The sequence below is a fragment of the Anthonomus grandis genome, chromosome 22 (genome assembly GCF_022605725.1).
Source record: "Anthonomus grandis grandis chromosome 22, icAntGran1.3, whole genome shotgun sequence".
NCBI classification, from domain to species: Eukaryota; Metazoa; Arthropoda; class Insecta; order Coleoptera; family Curculionidae; genus Anthonomus; species Anthonomus grandis.
Window position 1 is genome coordinate 22,208,221 of NC_065567.1, and position 21,473 is coordinate 22,229,693.

The following is a 21,473-nucleotide window of genomic DNA, read 5'->3' on the forward strand; positions in this document are numbered from 1 at the left end:
AGCCGTGCAGGTACTACACATTTATGACACAATATATCTTGCTATTTTCTAATAACTCTAGGTACATCTCTCGTGTTAAATTGCGAGGTAAAAAAAGGGGCCTACGATATGTTTACCAAAAATGCCAGCCCAAACATTTAATTTTTCAGGATGTTGTGTATGCACCTCACGAAATATTCTGGGATTTGAATCAGCCCAATAGCGACAGTTGTGACGATTCACAGTACCGTTCAGGAAAAAGGAGCATTCATCAGAAAAACATACATTAAATAGAAAGTGTGGATCATTGGCGGCTTGTTTAGATATAGTTTCACAAAATTGTACTCGCCTATCAAAATCGTATTCGTTTAGTTCTTGTACGAAATGCATTTTGTACGGATGAAACTTGTTTTTTTTAATATCTTCTGAATGCTGCTTCTCTTAATACCAGACACGGTTAATAACTTCCTTGTGCTAAGTGTAGGATCTTGCACAATATGGCCTAAAATAGCTACTTCTGAAGCTTCATTCACCACTGGATTATCCAGTTTGCGCTTTTTGTTAGCCACACACCCAGTTTCCCTAAATTTTTAAACCAATTCCAAAATGTACTTGCGATGGACCTGTCGATTAGGGTGTTGTAGTGTGTTAAAATGCTGGGCAGTTCTATTAGCATTTTCATTGTTCGCAAAGAAAAGAGAAATTATTTCAACTCTTTCAGCAAGTGAATAAACCATTATCAGACTCAATGTTGTAACTAACTAACTTTAAAGAGCTATTTCTTTGACACACTATGATCTGACAGCAGTAATTGACAACCACTATTAAACTTCAAAATGTTGCTATAATAACAGTCTCAACAATAACCAAGAGTTCCCTTGCAGAATTGGCATAAATACCTACGGGTATTAAAAAAAAAATAACAGAAAATACGGTTCACAAAGTAGGAGAACAACATTTTTTGTATTTATTTAACTGCTAAACTTACAAGCATTTTTTTTCATAAAAAATGTTGACATGTTTTTGTAACTTTTATTAACTCCTGTATTGACTAGGCAAATAGTAACGATTTAAAACTTTAGGGTTATAATCCACATAAAAATACCTTCAAAATAAGGTATCACTCGACCCCCCGTTGCATTTAAAATTTTAGGAGCCCTTGTCACCCCCGCTAGGGCTTTGCCCTCAGGGGGGCGAAACTAGCAAAAAAATGGTTCCCCCTTGAATCAAAAATTGACGGGTCTGAGGATTTTTTCGCAAATGTTCTGAGGGATCCAAAATAGGCTCTGTTTCGTTTTCAAATGGCCACCCTATATATTAAAACAGTAAACCAACTGGCATTGAAATGTAGAAGTAAATTAATGAAACAGGAGGGCTGTATGGTTTAAAATTATCTTCTCTCTGTTATGGACCATACTTACGTTAAAAAAGAAAAAAGTTACATATAGCAGTCACTAGCTGTGTTTTGGTAACGATTTTCTTAATAAGCAATTTAAGTTTTGATCAATTAATTGCGTTCAAGGTGAAAAAATAAGCTATTGGCTGTTTCCATATTTTATGAAGACCTTTTAACATAAAGACTAAATCATGATTGGAAAACTCATTTTTTCTACCTAGGGCTTCCATGTCAACATATTCAGCTATTTTGTCATTGGATTTGTTATACGCTAGTTATTTAGATAGATATTTTCATCAAAAATTAATGAGCAATACCTATCAATAGGTTTTATCTTCTGTACTCGTAAAAGTCTTGTTTTTTTGAAAAAGTTCATTATCTAAGGAGTTTCTAAAGTGTGATTTTACTGGATAAAGCTAAACCTGTTTTTAAAAATTTGGATGGTTTTGGTTCTTTTTTATAGAGACCCAAAAGTATTTTGGAATAATGATGCCACAGTTGGATCCATGCAATTTTCAATGACTTTGAACCCTCTCCAGCTAGTTACTAAGCAGTTTTTAACTAGTTTTTGCTATTTAAAATTTCGTTTTTTAGTTTGCAGATATTATTCTATTAGACTTTGACAATTTGATTAAGTCCCTTTGCTCTTGGATTGAGATTGGCATTGCAAGTTTCATTTATTTCTGTTATCCCAAGAGCATGTTCTCCTGTTACTTCTTCACTTTTACCTTGACCAACTTTTTTAATAAAACTTAATATAAAATAATTTAAAAATTAATTACTTAAAAAATCTTCGTTGTATGCTTGTAAGCAAATTAGTTTCGCCCGGTAATATATTAGTTGTTGTATTCATCTCGACTGGGGCATGTATAGTCCTTATCCATTGTTGTATATGTGCAATTTTCGAAATTTCAATTAAACGCGGCCAAATACTGTCAACGCAATTTACGAAAAATTAATAACGCCGCGCACTGTAAATCATTTTGTTCCCTTTTGTTTTCTTTCTAATTTTATATCGGCGGTAATAGCTTTAACGTTAGTAATTATGATGTTACTGCATTTTTTTTAACTATAGCGACTTTTTTACCTCACATGTAGAAAACTGAATGGGAAAACTGGCTAGGAGGAAATATGCAAATTTTACGAAGCCAAAATAAATTACGAGAGCCATTAATATTGCTCACTTTATAAAACAGATAAGATCTTTACAGTTTCATTAAAAAGTCTAGATAAGCATCGTTATATTTTAATTATTTTTTTTTGATAATACTTGAAACTACTTAAAGAATTACTAAAAAATTTAAAAAAATTACTAAAAAACATCGCGTTTTCGAGAAAATGTGAAAAATTTAATTTTGTTAAATGGAATCCCCTGTATATTTTTACATAAATCAAAAGATAATAATTTTCTTAATAAAAAAGTTTCTTTACACTAATAGCCTAAACCTAAAAATAACAAAGTTATAGCGATATAAATAATTTTGTCAAATTTAGACAAGTTGGCCTTAGATTAGATTTTATTAAATAAAGAAATACTGACAGTTACATGTTAGCAAAGTTTGTGATTTTTGTAAAATCTAAATTAGTAAAATGCCTTTTGCGCATATTGAAAAATGTGATATGTTAGAATGTTACCTTGTATGTCAAAAAAATAGTGACAGAGCGCTAGAAGAGTACCACCAGAGATTCCAGACTCGTAACTTGCCAAACCGTAGATACTTTTTAATTCTCTACAGAAAATTTAGAAGTAACGAAAACATGTTTAAAAGAACTAGAAGAAGGAACCAATTTATAGTAAGCGAGGATGTTGAAATTTCTATTTTGGCATATTTTGAAGCTCATATGGAAAACTCAACTAGAGACAGCAAGAGCTTACGGTGTGAGCTTAGTAACAATTTGGCGGGTCTTAAAGAAACACAAATTTGTGCCATATAAGTATCGACCAGTACAAACATTGTTGCCTGGCGATAACAAAAGAAGACTTGCTTTTTGCAACTGGTTACGTAATGCATATGAAGCTAATGATAATATTTTAAACCGTATAATTTGGAGCGACGAAGCTAATTTTTCAAACAAAGGTATGTTTAACCGTAAAAATGTACACTATTGGTCCCAAGAAAATCTTTTCCTTACTGATCCCAGAAATCCTTAAAATCAATTTAGTATAAACGTTTGGTGCGGCTTAATAGGAAGCCAAGTAATAGGACCTGTGTTTTATGATGGCACTTTGACTGGAAGGAGATATGTTGATCTCATATTATCTGGAGCGCTGGGAGATTATTTGGATAATGTTAACTTGGAGAGACGGCAACAAATCTATTTTCACCAGGATGGAGCACCTCCCCATCAACTAAATGATGTAAGAATATTACTTCATAGACTGTTTGACGATAAATGGATTGCGATACGTGGCCCAATTCGTTAGCCATCTAGGTCACCAGACCTAACCCCTCTAGATTTTTATTTTTGGGGTTACATAAAAAATGAAGTGTATAAAAAAAATACAGAACCGTTGTTGAACTTCAAACACATATTAGGCAAATAATTGGATCAATAGATAGAAGATCAATCTTAAAAGCTACAAGACGTGTGCTCAAGTGTGCTCAGAAATGTATTGAACAAGATGGCGATGTTTTTGCTCATTTATTGTAAATCAGTAGTTTTACTTGATGTTATTTATTTCAAAGCCAATTTGCCTAAATTTGGCAAAATTATTAATATCGCAATAACTTTGTTATTTTTAGGTTTAGGCTATTAGTGTAAATAAACTTTTTTATTAAGAAAATTATTATCTTTTGATTTATGTAAAAATATACAGGGAATTCCATTTAACAAAATTAAATTTTTCACATTTTCTCGAAAACGCGATGTTCAATTTTTTTTCTGTTTTCACCATTTTAATCAACAGAAAAAATCCTACTAGTTTGTTAATTTAACCGACCCTGTATCTTAAATATTAACAAAGATACCAATAGTGCCGACTTAATCGGAGGCACCCTATATTGTTAATGCTATATATAATATATTGATTTTAAGGGCGTATTCCTTGGGTCAAAATATTTAAAAAACTTCTTATAAACCTACGTCCGAAAATGCTTCCTGCGGAAATATAGGGCGTTGAAATTTTAATTTCATTTTCCATTTTCCTAAATATATGAAAGTTAACGAGAATAACCATATGAAATTAGGTATACAGAGGTTTTCTAAGGTGCAAAATTTAAATTTTTTGATAGTTTTTATGTCGCTAATAGAGGGCGCCACGTATAAATTGTGAGTTTTTAAATACAACAATTAATTCTAACAAAATTAAATGTTTTTGTAAAAGGGAAAAGTGATAAACATGACGTAAAACACAAACTAAGGTAGAGGTTATCAAAGTTAGGTGGTAATTGTTTTAGGTAACCCCAGAGGAAAAAGTGTAATGAGTTTAAATCGGGAGTTCGCGGAGGCCACGGTTGTGGACCTCTTCTACTGCTAGTTTGTGTTTTACGTCATGTTAATCACTTTTCCCTTTTATAAAATGCTTTCATTTTATAAGAATGAAATTGAATAAATAAATGTATTTTTTTTTAATTTAATGATCCAAATCAGATTATATCGTTTGGATTATTATTGTTGGGTTTAGGGATCAATAAAATAAAACTCCAAGCCTATTTAAATATGCCGACGTTTCATCCTCAGGACGCTAAAATACAATAATAATAATAATTAATATAACAGAAAAAAAGAGTTTGTACAGTTAAAACTTAATTATAATTAAAATGTTAATAAATAAAACCTGATTTTCCTAATTTTGATACAACCAACGGTATGATAAGAAACTGATATTTCCATTTTTCTCAAAAGCCGTTCATTTTTCAGGAATTTTTATTTTAATGGAAATGTACTCAGCGATGGGATTTCCATGCCACTCTTTGATTCACGTCTCTATCTTCAATAGCAAAAAAGTTATGAAACATTTGTTAAATTTTCCAAAATCTGAAAATGCCAAAAAACTCAAATTTCCATTTTTCTCAAAAACCATTGATTTTTCAGAAAATTATACTCTAATCAAAAACGTACTCAGAATTCGGGTTTCCATAGCACTTTTTGATTCATGTCTCTATTTTCACTAGTAAAAAAAGTTATCAAACATTTTGCAAACTTTCCGAAGCACCTATACTATACTTATCGATTTACTTATTTTGCAGAAACAAACGAGAGAAAAAAAAACGGACGGATATTACAATAATGAGAAAAAACTTATACTTACAATTCAATATATAAAATAATATAAAAAAACAAAATAATAAAAATAAACACTTATACAGCTTTTTTTAGGTACGTGGCATTAGACAATACAAGTAAATTATCACAGTAAAATAATTCAGTTCTTTTATGTATAAACAGTGCATTATATACCAACACACTTCTTATCATTAGATAATTGATGTTTACGTTGACAGAATTTATTTTTTTTATGTAAATCATTTCTAAAATAATTCTTTTTTTGTAGTTCGTTTGTTGGTCGAGAATCGATACACTTTCAAAGTCGAATGTCCTGTTTCTTCTTTGTGTTGTACTAAAGCAGTTGGATTTGTTTTTGATTGAAAGTTTTTTTGATCATTTTTGTGTTCTCTAATTCTGTCTTTTAAGTATCGCGAGGTTTGTCCCATGTAACATTTATCACATTCATCACATGGAATCCGATCATTTATATTTGATTGTAATGAGTTTTCTGTTTTTGTTCTTAACTTTGAGAAATAGTTTTCATGTTGTTGCATTATTTTTGTGTTACTGTTATTTGTTTGTTATTAAAAGCTGGATATTTCTCGATCATCATTTTTGGTTTTTCTGTTAGTCTTTGTACGTATGGTAATTTTCAAAATATTTTCTCATCGTTTATCTTTGGTGTCGTGTACTATTTACGCCGTTAGGTTTGTACAGTATTCTTTTTATTAGTGAGAGTGGGTAATTGTTCTCTTTTTTTTCTCTCGTTTGGATCAAAGATGTGTGTCTAACGTTGGTTGTATCAAAATTAGGAAAATCAGGTTTTATTTATTGAAATTTTAATTATAATTAAGTGTTAACTATACATACACTTTTTTTCTGTTATATTAATTATTATTATTGTATTTTAGCGCCCTGAAGATGCAAGTATATTTTGCAAAAGGTCGGCATATTTAAATAGGCTTGGACTTTTATTTTACTGATCCCTAAACCCAACAATAATTCAAATGAATAAGTAAAGTCGTTGTTTTAATTGTTGTATTTAAAAACTCGAAATTTAATACGTGGTGCCCTCTATTAGTGACATCAATACTATAAAAATATTTAAATTAAGCACCTGAAAAAATCTCCCTATACCTAGTGTCAATTAGATATTCTCGTTTACTTTCAAATTTAGAAACATTGAAAATAAAATTAAAATTTCAACGCTCTGTATGTTCGCAGGGAAGCATTCTCGGACATATATAATATTTGACCCAAGGAATACGCTCTTAAATTTTGGTGCAATATTCTCATAGACTGCCTCTATAGAATGCAGCTAACTGGAAACTTAAACGCATTAAACAGTTTTGAAATAAAAAAACCACTTTACAACATTTTAATTTAAAATCTTTTTTTTTTGTAATAATCACGACAAAAATATTAATCTACTAACGAGACTTTGACTCCTCATTTAAATTTGTTTTTGCTACAAAACAGATTGTAGGTCTCCTGATTTGGAACAGTTTCCACCGAGTGAAAATTGGCTAAATCTATATTAGGCCATAAATGTGACCGCGGTCAGTGTATATATAAATACAATTTCAAAATAGAAATTAGGCAGAACCATTACGATTGCTGCATAAATAACAAATATAAACTCTAATTAGGATCAAATTGTTATAATTAAATGCTTTTATTTACTTAACCGATGCTAATAGTTACATGTGTATAATTTTATTTGACAACATTTAACTATTAAATTAACAAGTCTATGTTTAATTAAAATTACAAATAATTCAGCGGGATTTTAAAAGCAATATTTAAGATATTTATTTCTTTTTAACAGCCTGAATTTTATATCTAGTAGAGTATTTTCTAAATCTAATTGGCACTTGCTCAAGAAACCCCGTTAAGCTAACAACTTTTATTGCACGGAAGTATAAATTATTTGATTCTCCTGACTTCAAGAGCAACACAGCCATTACTCTTATTTAGAAACAGAAACGTCTCTGGAGACAGCGATGTAGAAAAAGTGACATGTAATGCATAACTTAAATGGATACGAAAGTCGAATGCTTTTTTTATTATTCCATTTTTTCGAGCTAAAAGAGGCATTTTAACTTTTGCATATTAAAAACACAAGCTATAATTTATATTCTTGTATTTTTCTTATCCCGGCTTATAAATTTAACGATTAGTCTTTATTATTTTCACTGGAAAGGGAATTATAAATATCATAGAATTTAATGTATAAATCCGTAAACCTTTGATGTTATATATACTTGTACACGTATTGCGACATTAATAATTTCTTCTTTTATAACCCGTAATTGGCCTCATAAATACATGAAACGTATGTCGAATCAGATGTAACCATAGGGTAAATAAATAATTCTTCCTGGCGATATATGAGCTACTAAAAAGCAAAATTAATTCAATTTTATCTTGCGACATTAATAACTGCTTTTATATTGCCTAATTGGTTTTTATAAAAATATGTCGAAGAAGGGTAAATAAATATTTTTGCTGCATGCACTAAGGGGTAGTAAAATAGATGTTACTAATAAAGTTATATTTATCATTTTTATTATTATAATACATATTAGTGTCATCTATTTCGTGTATATGTTATTACTAACCTATTTATTAATAATTTTACTTTAACATTATATTTAATAAATTAGTTAACAAAAATGAACTTTTTTACTTTAAAAGCAACACAGTCAGTATTTTTATTAATGATAACAATGGCTTTAGAAATAAAGACGTCACAGTAATATCCATTTAAGTTATGCATTATTACCTAAAACGTCACATTTCTTTATATTTAAAATATTTAATTATTATGTACATTAATAAGTTTTTAATGTAGTTTTTCCTTTTTATTTCAGGCAACACCATGAAGCTCCAAACCTTAGTCAAATGGCGTAAGTTTATTCATTTAATTTTATTATTTTAAAATTCAATTATTAAAAAGAACTTATTCGTTTAATTTAATTCAAAGGTTATAAATATAGACAAGAATTATGTCTGCATTGCATGTGAAAATAAATAAAAATAATTTCACAGTCGATAAATTTGTTCAAACAAATATACGCAAAATAAAAACGACTTTTGTTAAATAAATGTAGCAAAAAAAATATTGGTGTTAAACAAGCCCATCGACATGAAAAATTAAATAAACAAAACATTGTTAAAATTTTATTAAAAAAAATATTTATATTTTCTCATCGAAAATTTGATTAATTTATTTATTTTAGGTGTAATAATTTAAAATAAATACGTGAAAAATACGGTCAAGACCGTAGATCCTATGCGTGCTACAAAATTGTGAGAAACTCACCATTTGGTAAGGTATAGCGCCGTATGATTATCTGAAAAAATATTGCCGTAATATACTTATGAAAATTACATTTTTATTACACTATTGCATTAAGTTAATTGATTTCTACTACTATAATTTTATTACCCAACTATTTCCAACATACCCCATCAGTCCCTGAACCTTAAGAAGCATACGGGGAATAAAATGATAACATTTGTTATATGACTATAATGATATGTACATAATATGCAAACCCTACGAGATTAAAAGCCTCATTTTTCAGATACATTATTAAGGTAATGGCTGCACTATGTAACCACGGCATGTTTGTTTCAAGAAAATGCGCCGTTTTATTGTAGTTATCATACCCTACGTTTTCTACCATGTTTATAAAAAAAAATACTTTAGAGAAAAATATGAACGTTCAGTAGAATTTCGGGCTGCATATGCTGCAGCATTGCTTGATAAAGGATAGACGTCAGTAAATTCATGAAAATGTATTATGTACAAGGTGTGGAAATTTAAGGGTGTCTTTAGACTATAGGCTGTTTACTTTATTTTGGTGAAATTTGGTTAGTTGTAAGAATGTGTAAAATTAGCGGCTTGAAATCTTCATTGGTGACTTTTTAGAATTTTGCTGGGTACCAAGACAATAAACTATATTTTTGTTAAAGAAATCCGAACTTAAACTAACCAACTATTTTATATCTTTACAATAACAATCATAATAACCCAATAAGAGATAATGTGAACAAAACTATTACAAACTGAATAAGTCAAGAATCTTGGACTCCTATTGTTACAGAAGAAGATACACAAGCAGCATGTATGATAGATGTAAAACATCTGAAACTATAAAAATTAAAACACATCTCAAAATTTAACCTTGGATCTGTTAAGACACATAATTAAGATTTATTGGAAAATTGAAATTGAGAAAAAAGTGGATTGAAAATAGAGAAGATAATTGTAGAGGGACACAAGATTTATAGAAGCAAATTAAAAAGAATAATAAATAAAGCAAAATTTAGATACTGCATTTTTATTATCAAATTAAAAAGATTTATAAAAAATCTGATGGTAAAAAGATCAAGATTTTAGATGATGATAATCAACCTTTTCATAATGTAAAGCGGATGGCGAATTAATGCAACGATATCTTTATAAATGTAGGACAAAAAAAGAGCCAATAAAATACATCTAAGTAGTAATAACCAAAATGAAAGTTATCCAAGTATTACTCAAAATATGTTTCTTAAGTGAACGTATCTTGCATATAGTATTTCTTAAAAATAATAGCTCTCCTAGTCATGATAATATTAGTTCAAAACTCATTAAAGACAATCATTTGTTTCTACTAACTAGTTCCTCTTCTACACATTATAAATCAATTTTGTTCCAAGTTATTTAAAAGAAAATAATGGTGTATCAGTGTCTATTTGTATACCAGACAATAAAATTGAAATAATATTTTTTTCGCTATCAATTTTAATTTAGAGCTATTGGATTATTTTTTTTCTTTCTTCTTGCCCATACAGACTCTACATAACCTAGGTGCAATTATATAATATCACTTTTAGTGATTTCTGATTTGAGATGAATATTGGTCGTTGATGAAATTAGTCCTATTGTTATACTAGAATAAGTGTAAAAAAAAATAATAATAACATGTCTATTTTAAACTAATACAATTTAGCAAACAATATTGATAAAAATGGACGTAAAAAGGGTTTTAAATATGAAGTTTACCCCCTGGGTTTTAAAAGCAATGCATTTTGAAGTAGAAAATGTAATAGAAATATCCATATGAACTTTTATAAAATTAGCTTCTGTACTTACTTTGCCTAATCATAATTAGGGAACACCTTGTAAAAAATTTCGAAAAACAAAAACAGTAATTCAACTGAAATTTTTATTAAATTTTTTGCATCTAAACCATTATATAATTTCTTTTATAAAATATTATGTAATGGTTTTTTGTCTTCCATTGTTATCGGTATAAGTATGTCTTTCTCTTCATGGTTTCTATCCGTTTGATTTTATTGGTCGCTAATTGATTGGATTTTTTTAAATCAAGCAAAACAGGTATGTTTGCCACTGATTGCCGCAAGAAATAAAAAGTATATATATATATAATTAAAATAAATATAAAAAGGCTGGCATTTACTTGCATGGAAAATACAAAAAATGTTTTTTTTTATTAGTAGATTTTGATTTTGGGTTGCTGGTGGATGATGTGGATGAAAGGGGCATAGACACACTCATAATGAGCTTATGTTATAATAAGCAAAACTGCATTTATAATATAAACTTTGGAAAGTTTAAAAAAATATTGAGATAGTGCAAAAATCATAACCAAAATAACACATTCTAAATTACGACAGACCAAGGAAGGCATATTCAAAAATTATTTTTTTTATAGAAATTTGTATGTTATTCATAGTTGGGTTCCAAAAATGAAAGAAAAAATGCCGGTCAGTTTTTAAAAAATTAAATTAATTATAAGAATTTAAAGCCAAAACGTTTATAAGAAAAAGTGTCATTAATTAAGGGTTATTTCATTTGAAATATATACAGAATGTGCATATTAAGGACTTTCTAGCCCCCGAAATCTTATTATATTTACATATACATATGCTTTTTATGATGATTTTTTAGAATGCCTGCCCTGTGAATGCCTTGAAATAAAAATAAAACTTATTTGGGTTGATATTTCATAAATTAGAGGTGTTTGGAAAAAAAAATTGAAAAATAAGTTAAAAAAAATCACTTATTGCATAGTACTATCCATACATAATAATTGTTTTTTAGGAAATCTTTAATAAAATACAGTAAAAGATCATTGAAAAATTCACAAATTCAACATTTTTTCCCTTCTACTTCTAGATTTTTGCTATTACGTCTTGCGACATATGGCGACATGCGAGTCCTTCTGATTTCTAACTTGTATATTAATTGATCACTGGAGCTACTTAGCAATATTATTAGAGAAACTTAACAAATATATTAAAAATAAATATGAATAAATTTTTTTTCCAGAACATCCTAATTTATGTTGCTGATAGGAGTGGCCGTTACTGATTAAATACCAAGCTATTAAGTTATATAATTTCGTGATGTCTGCATCAAAAATGCCTGGAAACTTCTGGATGCGAGTAGTAAACTTACTATGGCTCTTGAAGTTTACTGCCGTGGAACTTTACGTCTTATTTATGACACTTTCAGATCAAATATCGTCAGATAAGATGAAAATTTTGTTAGGTAAAGCTTGACAGCGGCGGGTATGCGTTTAATTGGTTGGAACAAAGGGGCACGCGGGCTCTTGTATCGCTTTAAGTACATAAGTAACAAATTGGTATAATTTTTCGCCCTGGAAAAATTTCTCGAGGGAATCATTTAATATTAGCGGCGCTTGTTAATGGCTAATTGTCCACTTTACGAAAAGAAAGCGGGTTATAAAATTACTTTAAATAAAGAAGAATCTTGTTTAAATTCTTTTGGCTTTTATATCGTATTTAATTAGCCCATTTTATTACATCATATGTTACTCGTCGCTTTTTAGCAGCAATTTGAGATGACAGCCAGAGAAGAAAGTTAGCCGGCATGCTAGAAAATTTATTTATTTTCATTGTAAGATCGTGTGTGCACATCGAAACAAATTTGTGTAGTTTCTTGACAGGATGCAATTATTACCCAGGAAATTGCGAAAGTTCTTTTGACAAATGTTACTTGTAAACTGAGCCGTTTGGATCATTGTCAAGCGAAACTTTCGATTCCTTAAATAAATTAGAAGGATTTTAAGCCCCATTCCAGTTTTCTCCCTAAAGACATAAGGGCACATTTCGTGTTGGGAAATATCGTACGTCGAGCTTGCCGACGAAGGGTATGTCCTATTTCAAAAAATCGTGCCTCAGAAAATGATATATTACCTCACGGACTAAAGTCCTTGTTAAAATATACGAGAGTTTTCCATTTTATCTTTGTAGAGGTTGCAATTTCTTATCTGAGAAATCCCATGTAAAAGAATAGTTTCCAATTTTAAGGACACTATCAAGTGAAATGGTATATCTTATGGATGGTTACAATAGCGATTTGATTTTATTTCCACACTCCCATTCTTTTATTATTTAACCCGCGAAAATACGATTTCAATCGCTTGAAAGTATTATTACTACTGCTAAGGTTTTATATCATTATTTACATAATACCTTGATAATTGAAAGAACATTTTTATTATTTATAATAATAATAAAACGTGTACAAGGGTGTTATTTTAGGTTTTTCTTAAGGAAAATTAATTAAGATTTTTTCCAATAGAGACTATTTGTAAATTCAAAGTAAGGCACTAGATCGTATGAATCACTGTATATGTATATAGGGCAGCAATTCTTTTTATTATAAAGCCAAATTAAATTGATTTTTATTTAAATAGCACCACACTATCATTTTGATCGCTTTTGATCAGCGATACATTAATGTATCAAATCTACTTTGTAGATTATAGTGCCTATGACCTATCATCTTCATTTCATCATTCAATTATGTGACGCTTTTAGTAAATGGTGGTCAGATCCACAACAATGCTAATAAACCCTAATTTTATTAACCAATGTTTTGAAGTTTTCCCTGCATACACAGTAACCAATTATTTATTTTAACGTTCTCGTTGATTAATTCTACGTGAATTGATAGTGTTAATACCATCCTTTCATTATCTGTAAATTAATAAGATCGCACAGAATTATAAATCTTTCACCGTTTTTATCAACTCTCCAAATAGCTATTTACTTACATTTTATTAGTAGAATTACTTCGTTTAAATCGTCGTAAATTATATCCTTCATCAGAGATAACCAAAGAAACGTGCAACTGTCTGCTAATAAAACATCCGATTATTGGTGATCAAACGTAGATGGCGCACATAGCGTTGGCGTCATAATTCAAACCTCGGCTACTAAGAATTCAATTATTTTATATTAAAATCAGCCGTTATGTCTCAGAAGTCAGAACATAATAATTATATTTTGAGATAGAATGGCTGATTTTAATTAAAACAATGCAATTTGAGAAAATTTTTATTGGGAGAATAAATAAATTAAATATAATTCTCAAAATGTATTGTATTGTATTTTCAGTATATGGTATAACTATAATATGTACTTTATTTTCTTAATTTATTAATAATGTATAATTTAAGATGGTAACAGTAACATACACAGCACATACATAAATACAAAAATTGTTTTTTGTATGTGCTTGTATGTGCTTTATAAAACATGATCAACTGCATTAATTTTAATCATTTTTTTTAAATTAATCAACGCATTATTAGCTCTTGATTGGCTGCTTAAAAAATTGCTACAGTGTGCAACGACATCAATTTTTTTAACGTTTATAAAACATTGGAGATCATGATAATGATTTTTTTAAATTAATCAACGAATTATTAGCTCTTGATGAAGGCTTAAAGAATTGCTATAGTTGTGGTTTGAAAGTAGCAAAGAAATCAATAATTTAGGCACATAAAAATCAATTTTTTTAATAGTTATAAAACATGATCTCAAGCATCAAGTTTATTGATTTTTGTTTTAAATTAATCAACGCACTATTGGCTCTTGATGACGGCTTAAAAAATTGCTAAAGTTTTGAACTAAATTGTTTTAGAAATAAATTAAATATAAATATTAGCATATTTTTATTGATAATTTATTTTTTTTTGAAAGATACAACATTCTGTTTATTTAGTCATTTACTGAAAGAAAATGAAATCACTATTTTTAAACTCATAAAATAAAATCAGAATTAAAAAATATTTCAAACTTTTATCATTTAATAATTTTAAAAAAAATTTCACTTTTCTATCCTTTTTGCTGTAGACTAGCCCTCTTAAAAATGTGAAATAAATAATTAGTTTGAAAGGTCATTTTATCACCTTGAAACGGCTTACTCTTACAGGTATTAAATTAATTAATGAAAACAAAAACCTGTTTTAAAAAGTTCTGATATCACAGAATCTGAAAACAGCAAGTTAACAACCCGCGTAGTTTGTATTAACAAGGTTGATAGCAAAGATTTATGAATACGAGATTATTTTGTCCCACCCAAAAATCAAAAATCGACGGATGCCATTAAAAAATCATGAAGGCTTTAATTATTACACTACAATAATATTAACCCAAAAAATATATCGTTTGGTGTAACACTAACACTTAAAATAAAAAAGGTTTAATATTCTACTGAAGATGCTAATATTTTTAGCGAAACAGGTTTCCATAATAAAAGAAATTGACTTGGTGAAGTGGTAAAACTATTTCTCTACTAATTGGTAAAGAATAGAGAAGTCTAAATTAATTTTATTTTTCCAATAATTACATTATTAATGATTTTATTGTCAAATTTTTATGCGTATGAAATAAACATACACATGTGTTTTATTATTTATAATGCAGTTTTTTTTTAATTTTTTTATCAATAAATATTAATTAAAAGGATAAAACAGCTAAATTAAATTTTTAAGTAATTTTTAGAAAAATAAATGTATTTGACTATTTATGTTGCAGTTTTTTAAGTTTTTTTTTAATTCTTTGTTTTGCAAATATTTTAATTTTTCCTTTGGCACCACCATGAAATACCTATTTTAACTACAGCTTTAATAATTAATTACCTTAATGAGGACATCTCTGAGTCTAACACAAGTCAAAATACTAAAATCTGTTTTATCATCTCAATGAAGTTCATCTAAATCCGCTGGGTATTAAAATTCGTAAAATTCGCACTCAGTCATATTGAAATTGTCAAGTAATGTCTTCTGTTCATGTTGAGCAGGGATTGCAGTGTTACCGTACTTAATTATAATTAAAAAAATACTAGAGAATTGGACACAAGGTATCCCGTATTTTTATATTCATTTAGACGGAGATAGAGAACGTTTTCTTTTGAGTGTTCTAATAATAATAAAATACATTTGGCATCGCGAAAAATTAGTATTGTGGCGCCACCTTAGTTTACTTTTCATAAGGAAAGAGAGAGACAACGAAATACAGTATATACAGATTAAAGAGAGCAACAGCAATAGCATAATAATTTATCTCTTGTTGCATATCTCTGCCTTTACCTCGTCTTCTTCATCTTCAGAATGTCTGGTCTTTTGACGTTTTTTGTATGATCTATTTATTACCTGAATAATTATTGATACAGTCGAATTGCTCTATGCTAGAAAATGTGGATAATGTTAGTTTTGCAAATAAGGTATACGAAAATTAAATTGAATCAAATACTTCGGGGTAGTCATGGATAGATACTTAACTTTCAGTAATCATTATTACGAATAAAATGGTAAAAATATATTTAATGTTCAGAATAGGTGAAGATATTTCTAAAAACACTAATTAACCAATTTATAAAGCTATTCAACCTCACCTAAATTTTTGCTTATCAATACTATTTTTATTAAATAGATCTGAAATGTATAAAATACAAATAATAGAAAATAAAGCTTTCCGATATATATTAAATAAAAATAGATACACACATGTAAAGTATGTTAACCGAAACTAATTTACTAATGTAAGTGTAAACCATCACTTTTTAACATTTACTAGAAAATTGTATATGTGTTTGGGAAATTCATACTTTAAAACAAGGATGAAAAATAAGATTTATGTGAATATTAAAAAGGTCTTGTAGACTTTGTAAGCTACATGTTTCAAAAACGGTACTATAAGAGCACAGCGTATCTTTTTAGTTTTAACTTTATATAAATTTAAATATTTTTTTATCCAGTTTTCTTTTCCTGCGGATTCCATAAACATTTAATTAAATGGTGATTTTTTCTATTATTTCTATGAGCTATGAATGATCGTGTTAAAATTCATTGTTTGTTATTCAATACACCTGCATGTAAAAGTTATAAATTTCAAAATCCAACATTAAATACGTTACACTAACTAATTTTTTAATTCAATATCATTGTTAAATATATCATTGTAAATTAAAACAATGACGTGCAGTGCATTTAAACTATTCGGAAAATATTGATATGCATTTGACAACTGGATGAGTTTAGTTATTGCGTTACATTAATGGTTAAAAGCAAACGAATGTAATGTAAATTAACGGGTTTTTTTAAACAATAGTATGCGAAATTGAATTAACCATAATTAAATCAGTTTCATCTTTCATTGGAAATCTGTCTTTTAAATACAAAATGTATAATCCTCCGCGCCTTCAAATTTTAAAGAAAACTCGGTGAAAAATGTCTTTTTTATGTTCCTCGCCCGGCAGTATTTAAATTTACGTTCTCCAAACTGCTGAGGGTCCTTTTAAAAATGAAATTGTTGTTTTTTTTTTTACAAGGCCCAAATTAAATCCCCTTACTTATTTGGGAAAACCATTTGTTTTCAAGTCCGCTTACTAAAAATGGCGTATCTTACGCTATCGTGCCCACCCCTTGATACAGTTTACTGATCCTTTTTTTATTCTCTCTCGATGTTTAGGGTGTTTTTAATAAAACAAGTCTCTTTTTGGCATGTTTTGTTACGGGCTTCGATAGGGTATCGCATTGTTTTATTAATTAAAAAATTCCTATCTGTAGACTTCTGAATATTTTTTTTGTCGAAGAAAGCTTGAATATGTCAGTATTTATAAGGTCCTTGTAAACAAGTGTAAGCAATGGCATTTAACCGAGTTCAATTAAGCGAATTTACCAAAATAAATATTTATCCCTAGGCAACTGTAATTCCAACCAGTATTTACGCCTTCCTAGACAGTTGTCTTGCGTATTTAACCGCGACAAGGTACAGAGTTTAGTGCCTGTGCCGGAAACTATTCAACGAAATTTGTTGCCCCAATAAATTGCCCTAAGACTTAATTTGTAATTAAGAAAGCTATATTGAGGTTAAGATTGTTTACTCCTTCACGCTATAGGGATGCCTATTATCCCGGTATAGGAACCAAAAGCTTTTGGAGAGAATTAGCTCTATTTGTAAACCAGTTTAGTTTTGAGTTTTTTTTTTCTCGTTAAAAAGGAAATTGGTAAAGTACTAGAGTTTATATTAGGCCTCTTAGAGTTTCTTTTTTATTTATAAAAAACACTTTTATGTGGTAGGGATTTATTAAATTTTATATTTCATTCTTTTCTTCACTTAAATTAGTAAACTATTAATTTTTTTCTAGCGCCGTCACTTATAATCTTCTTATCATTTCTTGTAATAAAAAGTCTTCACTGACTACCGCATAAAATTAAAAAAAATACCAAACTTTATTCTGAGAAGCTGATCATCCTTCTTTAGAAGCTTAATTACTTTATCAAGAAAGCGTCTTTGTACAGGATGTTTTACTAAACGTGAGTCGCTGCTATAGACCTGTCAATCTGACATCATTAGAATTTATTTTGATAATATAAAAGGGAAACTGCTGGAAATTATTTAAGTGCCATTCTTTTAATATACTTAGAAACCTTAAAATATGTTTCAAGTACTTTGAACTATTATATCCAGTAGTACGCGAAAGTTTTTAGTTAAATTGTTATTTGAATTTAAAACTGTTACTTTGATTTTTCCACTCAAATTTAAATAGTACAATATAATTTTGTTAGCAGAATCTAAAAACAGATTAAGTTTTCTAGAAAATACTTCAAAGCCGCAGTCGGCTATCTTTTTTACTTTTCGAGTTATTACCGAAAGAAAAAAAAATCACTCTTAATGTCGGTATGTCACTTGACATTAATAATTATTGTATTTTGTTTGTTTATTTAGCATTTTCCTTCACAGTTTATCTAGGCATCCGACTAATCTGAATTATATAAAAATAAATAATAAAGTTAAACATCATAATTCTAAAAAAAAATAGGTATGTTTAGTAAACGGTCTATATACAGTTAAAACAGTTAGTTACAAATATTCAAAGTGTCCACCATTTTTTAAAATACAGCTCTGAATTTTTTCCCTATAAACGGTAACAGCTGTTTTAATAGAATGGAATTTAGAGCATTTTAAACACGCTCTATTAAGTGTCTTGAGCACATACCCATAAGTAATATTCATGGAAACAAACTACCGAGATTCTAGTCCAGCGATCTGGGTAACTTTTACTTACAAAATCACGTGATCTTTAAGTCAATGGGAACATCATCTAACAGTATTGGCAAGGTATTTTGTAAAAAGTTAAGGCATGATTTAAATGGTCATCAATAATAAATGGCCCAATAAGTTTATTTCGTTACTAAGGGGTTTCCAGGGACCAATAATGCATGTTATGAAAATTAAATTACAACATTTAGAAAAACTAGCTTAATCAGTCCATAAAATTTAAAAAAAGAACTGGGGATTTTGGTTGCACATTGCTTCAAGCCAATAATGGTCGGGTCGTTTGTCAAAATGACTTTTTTATGGAGATACGTGATATGCATGAAGTTTAAATTTGTCCAAAATTCGGATGACCAACGATTCCTAGATAAAGCGAAATTTTTCTCGTGCTAAAAGAGAAAATTGGCTTTAACTGCCTGCAAAAAAATTAAAAGGGCTTCAAGTGCTAGCATATAGATGTTTAATTTTTTTCCAGGCAGTTAAAGAATGCTTACAAAAAATACTTTTTTTTTAACAAAAAGTTCACGTAACCTCTGTTTTCATTCCTGTAGGAATATTCCTGTAATCCTTTGGGAGATACGAATTTTTTCTCAATTTTGAAAAAGTGAGTGGAGCTTTGGCGCCCAACATGTGAGTATCTCAAATTGACCATATTTCGCAAATACTGCTACAAATACTGCTTGGGATAGTAGTATGAATAAGGAATATTCAATTTTCGGTACTGAACCTACAGGCGATAAGCCCCATTTTCTCACCCCAATTTAACATCCTGGCCTCCTTGAAAAGTCATTATTTATATAGTTAAGACTACTATATATTTGAAAAAATTTTTGGATTTTACTTTACAGTTCAAATCCTGCAATAATGAATATGTGATAAGTATATTCCTTTTCCGGCAAAAATTTCAATTTGTCAAAAGTGGGCGGAACTTTGGCGCACAACATGTGAGTATCTCCAATGGACCATATTCCACAAATATCCCAAACATGCACATTAACCTAAATACCATTTTTCTTCATATTCATATTATTTAATAACAATTAATTAAGTACGAAATCTAAAGATTACCTAAAATGTTTGGAAAAAAGATATCCTAGATATAAAACAATAACTATATAATGTTTATACTAATCTATACAATATTCATTAAACCTATTAGTATTTTAAAATACTAAAGTTTGTATTATGAGAAAAGTTTGAAGAAGCCAATGACAATCACCCTTCACATTCTAGCACATTAACAAAAGAGAAACAAGCTGAATCAATGAAAAAAATTATTTTTGCTTAAACCTCACCATATTCACCTGATTTGGTTCCTTGCGAATCAACAAGAGAAGCCCAGTAATTATTAATGCCAAGTGACAGCCTTTAAGCGTCAAAAATTCATATTTCGGTAATTATTCGAAAAGTAAAAAAATTAGTCGATTGCGGTGAACACGTTTTTTCTAGTAAATTTAATTTGCTTTTCTAGAATTTTCTTTACTAAAATTAGACCGTTTTGTTTAAAATTTTATGAAAAAATTTTTAAATGAAATGACGCCTCCTTTAGTAAAACTCTAACTTTAGTAAAAACTCTCGTACTTCTGGATAAAATGCTTAAAAATACACGTTTACATCCAAAAATTGAACAAAATCGTATAAATTATTTAAAAAAAATAGCTATTTAAGCAATTACACTTTCACTACCTTCTCCTACTTTATAACGTTAAGTACGCCAATGAACAACGCTTCTAATTATGTATATTTAAAAAAAGGTACCATTAGCTGATACTTTCCGGAAAAAATTGAAATGAATTACATATTGACCTTTTAATTACGCTCCATAGATTTCGAACCTAAAAATAATTTTCAGCATTTTCTCTTAGCGACTTTTGTAATGTAAAAAAAAATACCAATGATACGCCAGATTGACATTTCCCGAGATATAGCTTTGATCCACGCTTTGTGAAACACCGTATATATGATAAAACGAGCTTTTTCCATATCAGTGCGATGAAATTTCAGCATCCTTCTCACTTTGAAGTATAAAAAACCTCTGACAAATAAAGGCTCCATTAACAAAAAGATTTTATATTAAAAATCGGTGGCTTTCAAAAAAACAACCTTAATATAACAATCTCCACTTTCACAGTGTTAAATAAGGAAGAAATATTTAATTAAAAGATATATTTTAATGAGATCGCCTGAAAGCGGCGAGGCATTTAGGACAATTAAGTAAGATACAAAAACAAATAAAGGCATTTAGTTGAAATTATGAGTTGTTTTGACAAAATGTTTCAATTAAGGAAATGCAAGGCTCTTACCGGGACTCTGAGTTATTTAGTGTCAGTCATATTTTACATTTAATTGCTTTATTCGCTGAATGGGAAAATTTCAGTTTACAAGTCTTAGGAAATATATGGTAAGTATAGTATAGTAAGTATAATATAGTCTTAAGAAATATAAGGATGGTAATGCACGACTCTGATTCTTTATTTAAAAAAATGCTATTATAGCT

General features: G+C 29.0%; 1 protein-coding gene across 1 annotated transcript in view; it reads left to right on the plus strand.

Annotated features, from left to right (window-relative positions):
• The window catches only part of LOC126748168 (tyrosine-protein phosphatase 99A-like), a 286,407-nt gene that overhangs the window by 112,340 nt on the left and 152,594 nt on the right, over window positions 1-21,473 (plus strand). The window contains exon 4 of the mRNA XM_050457205.1: window positions 8,458-8,493. Within this exon, the coding sequence (XP_050313162.1) occupies window positions 8,458-8,493 (36 nt within the window). The remainder of the gene's footprint in view (window positions 1-8,457; window positions 8,494-21,473) is intronic.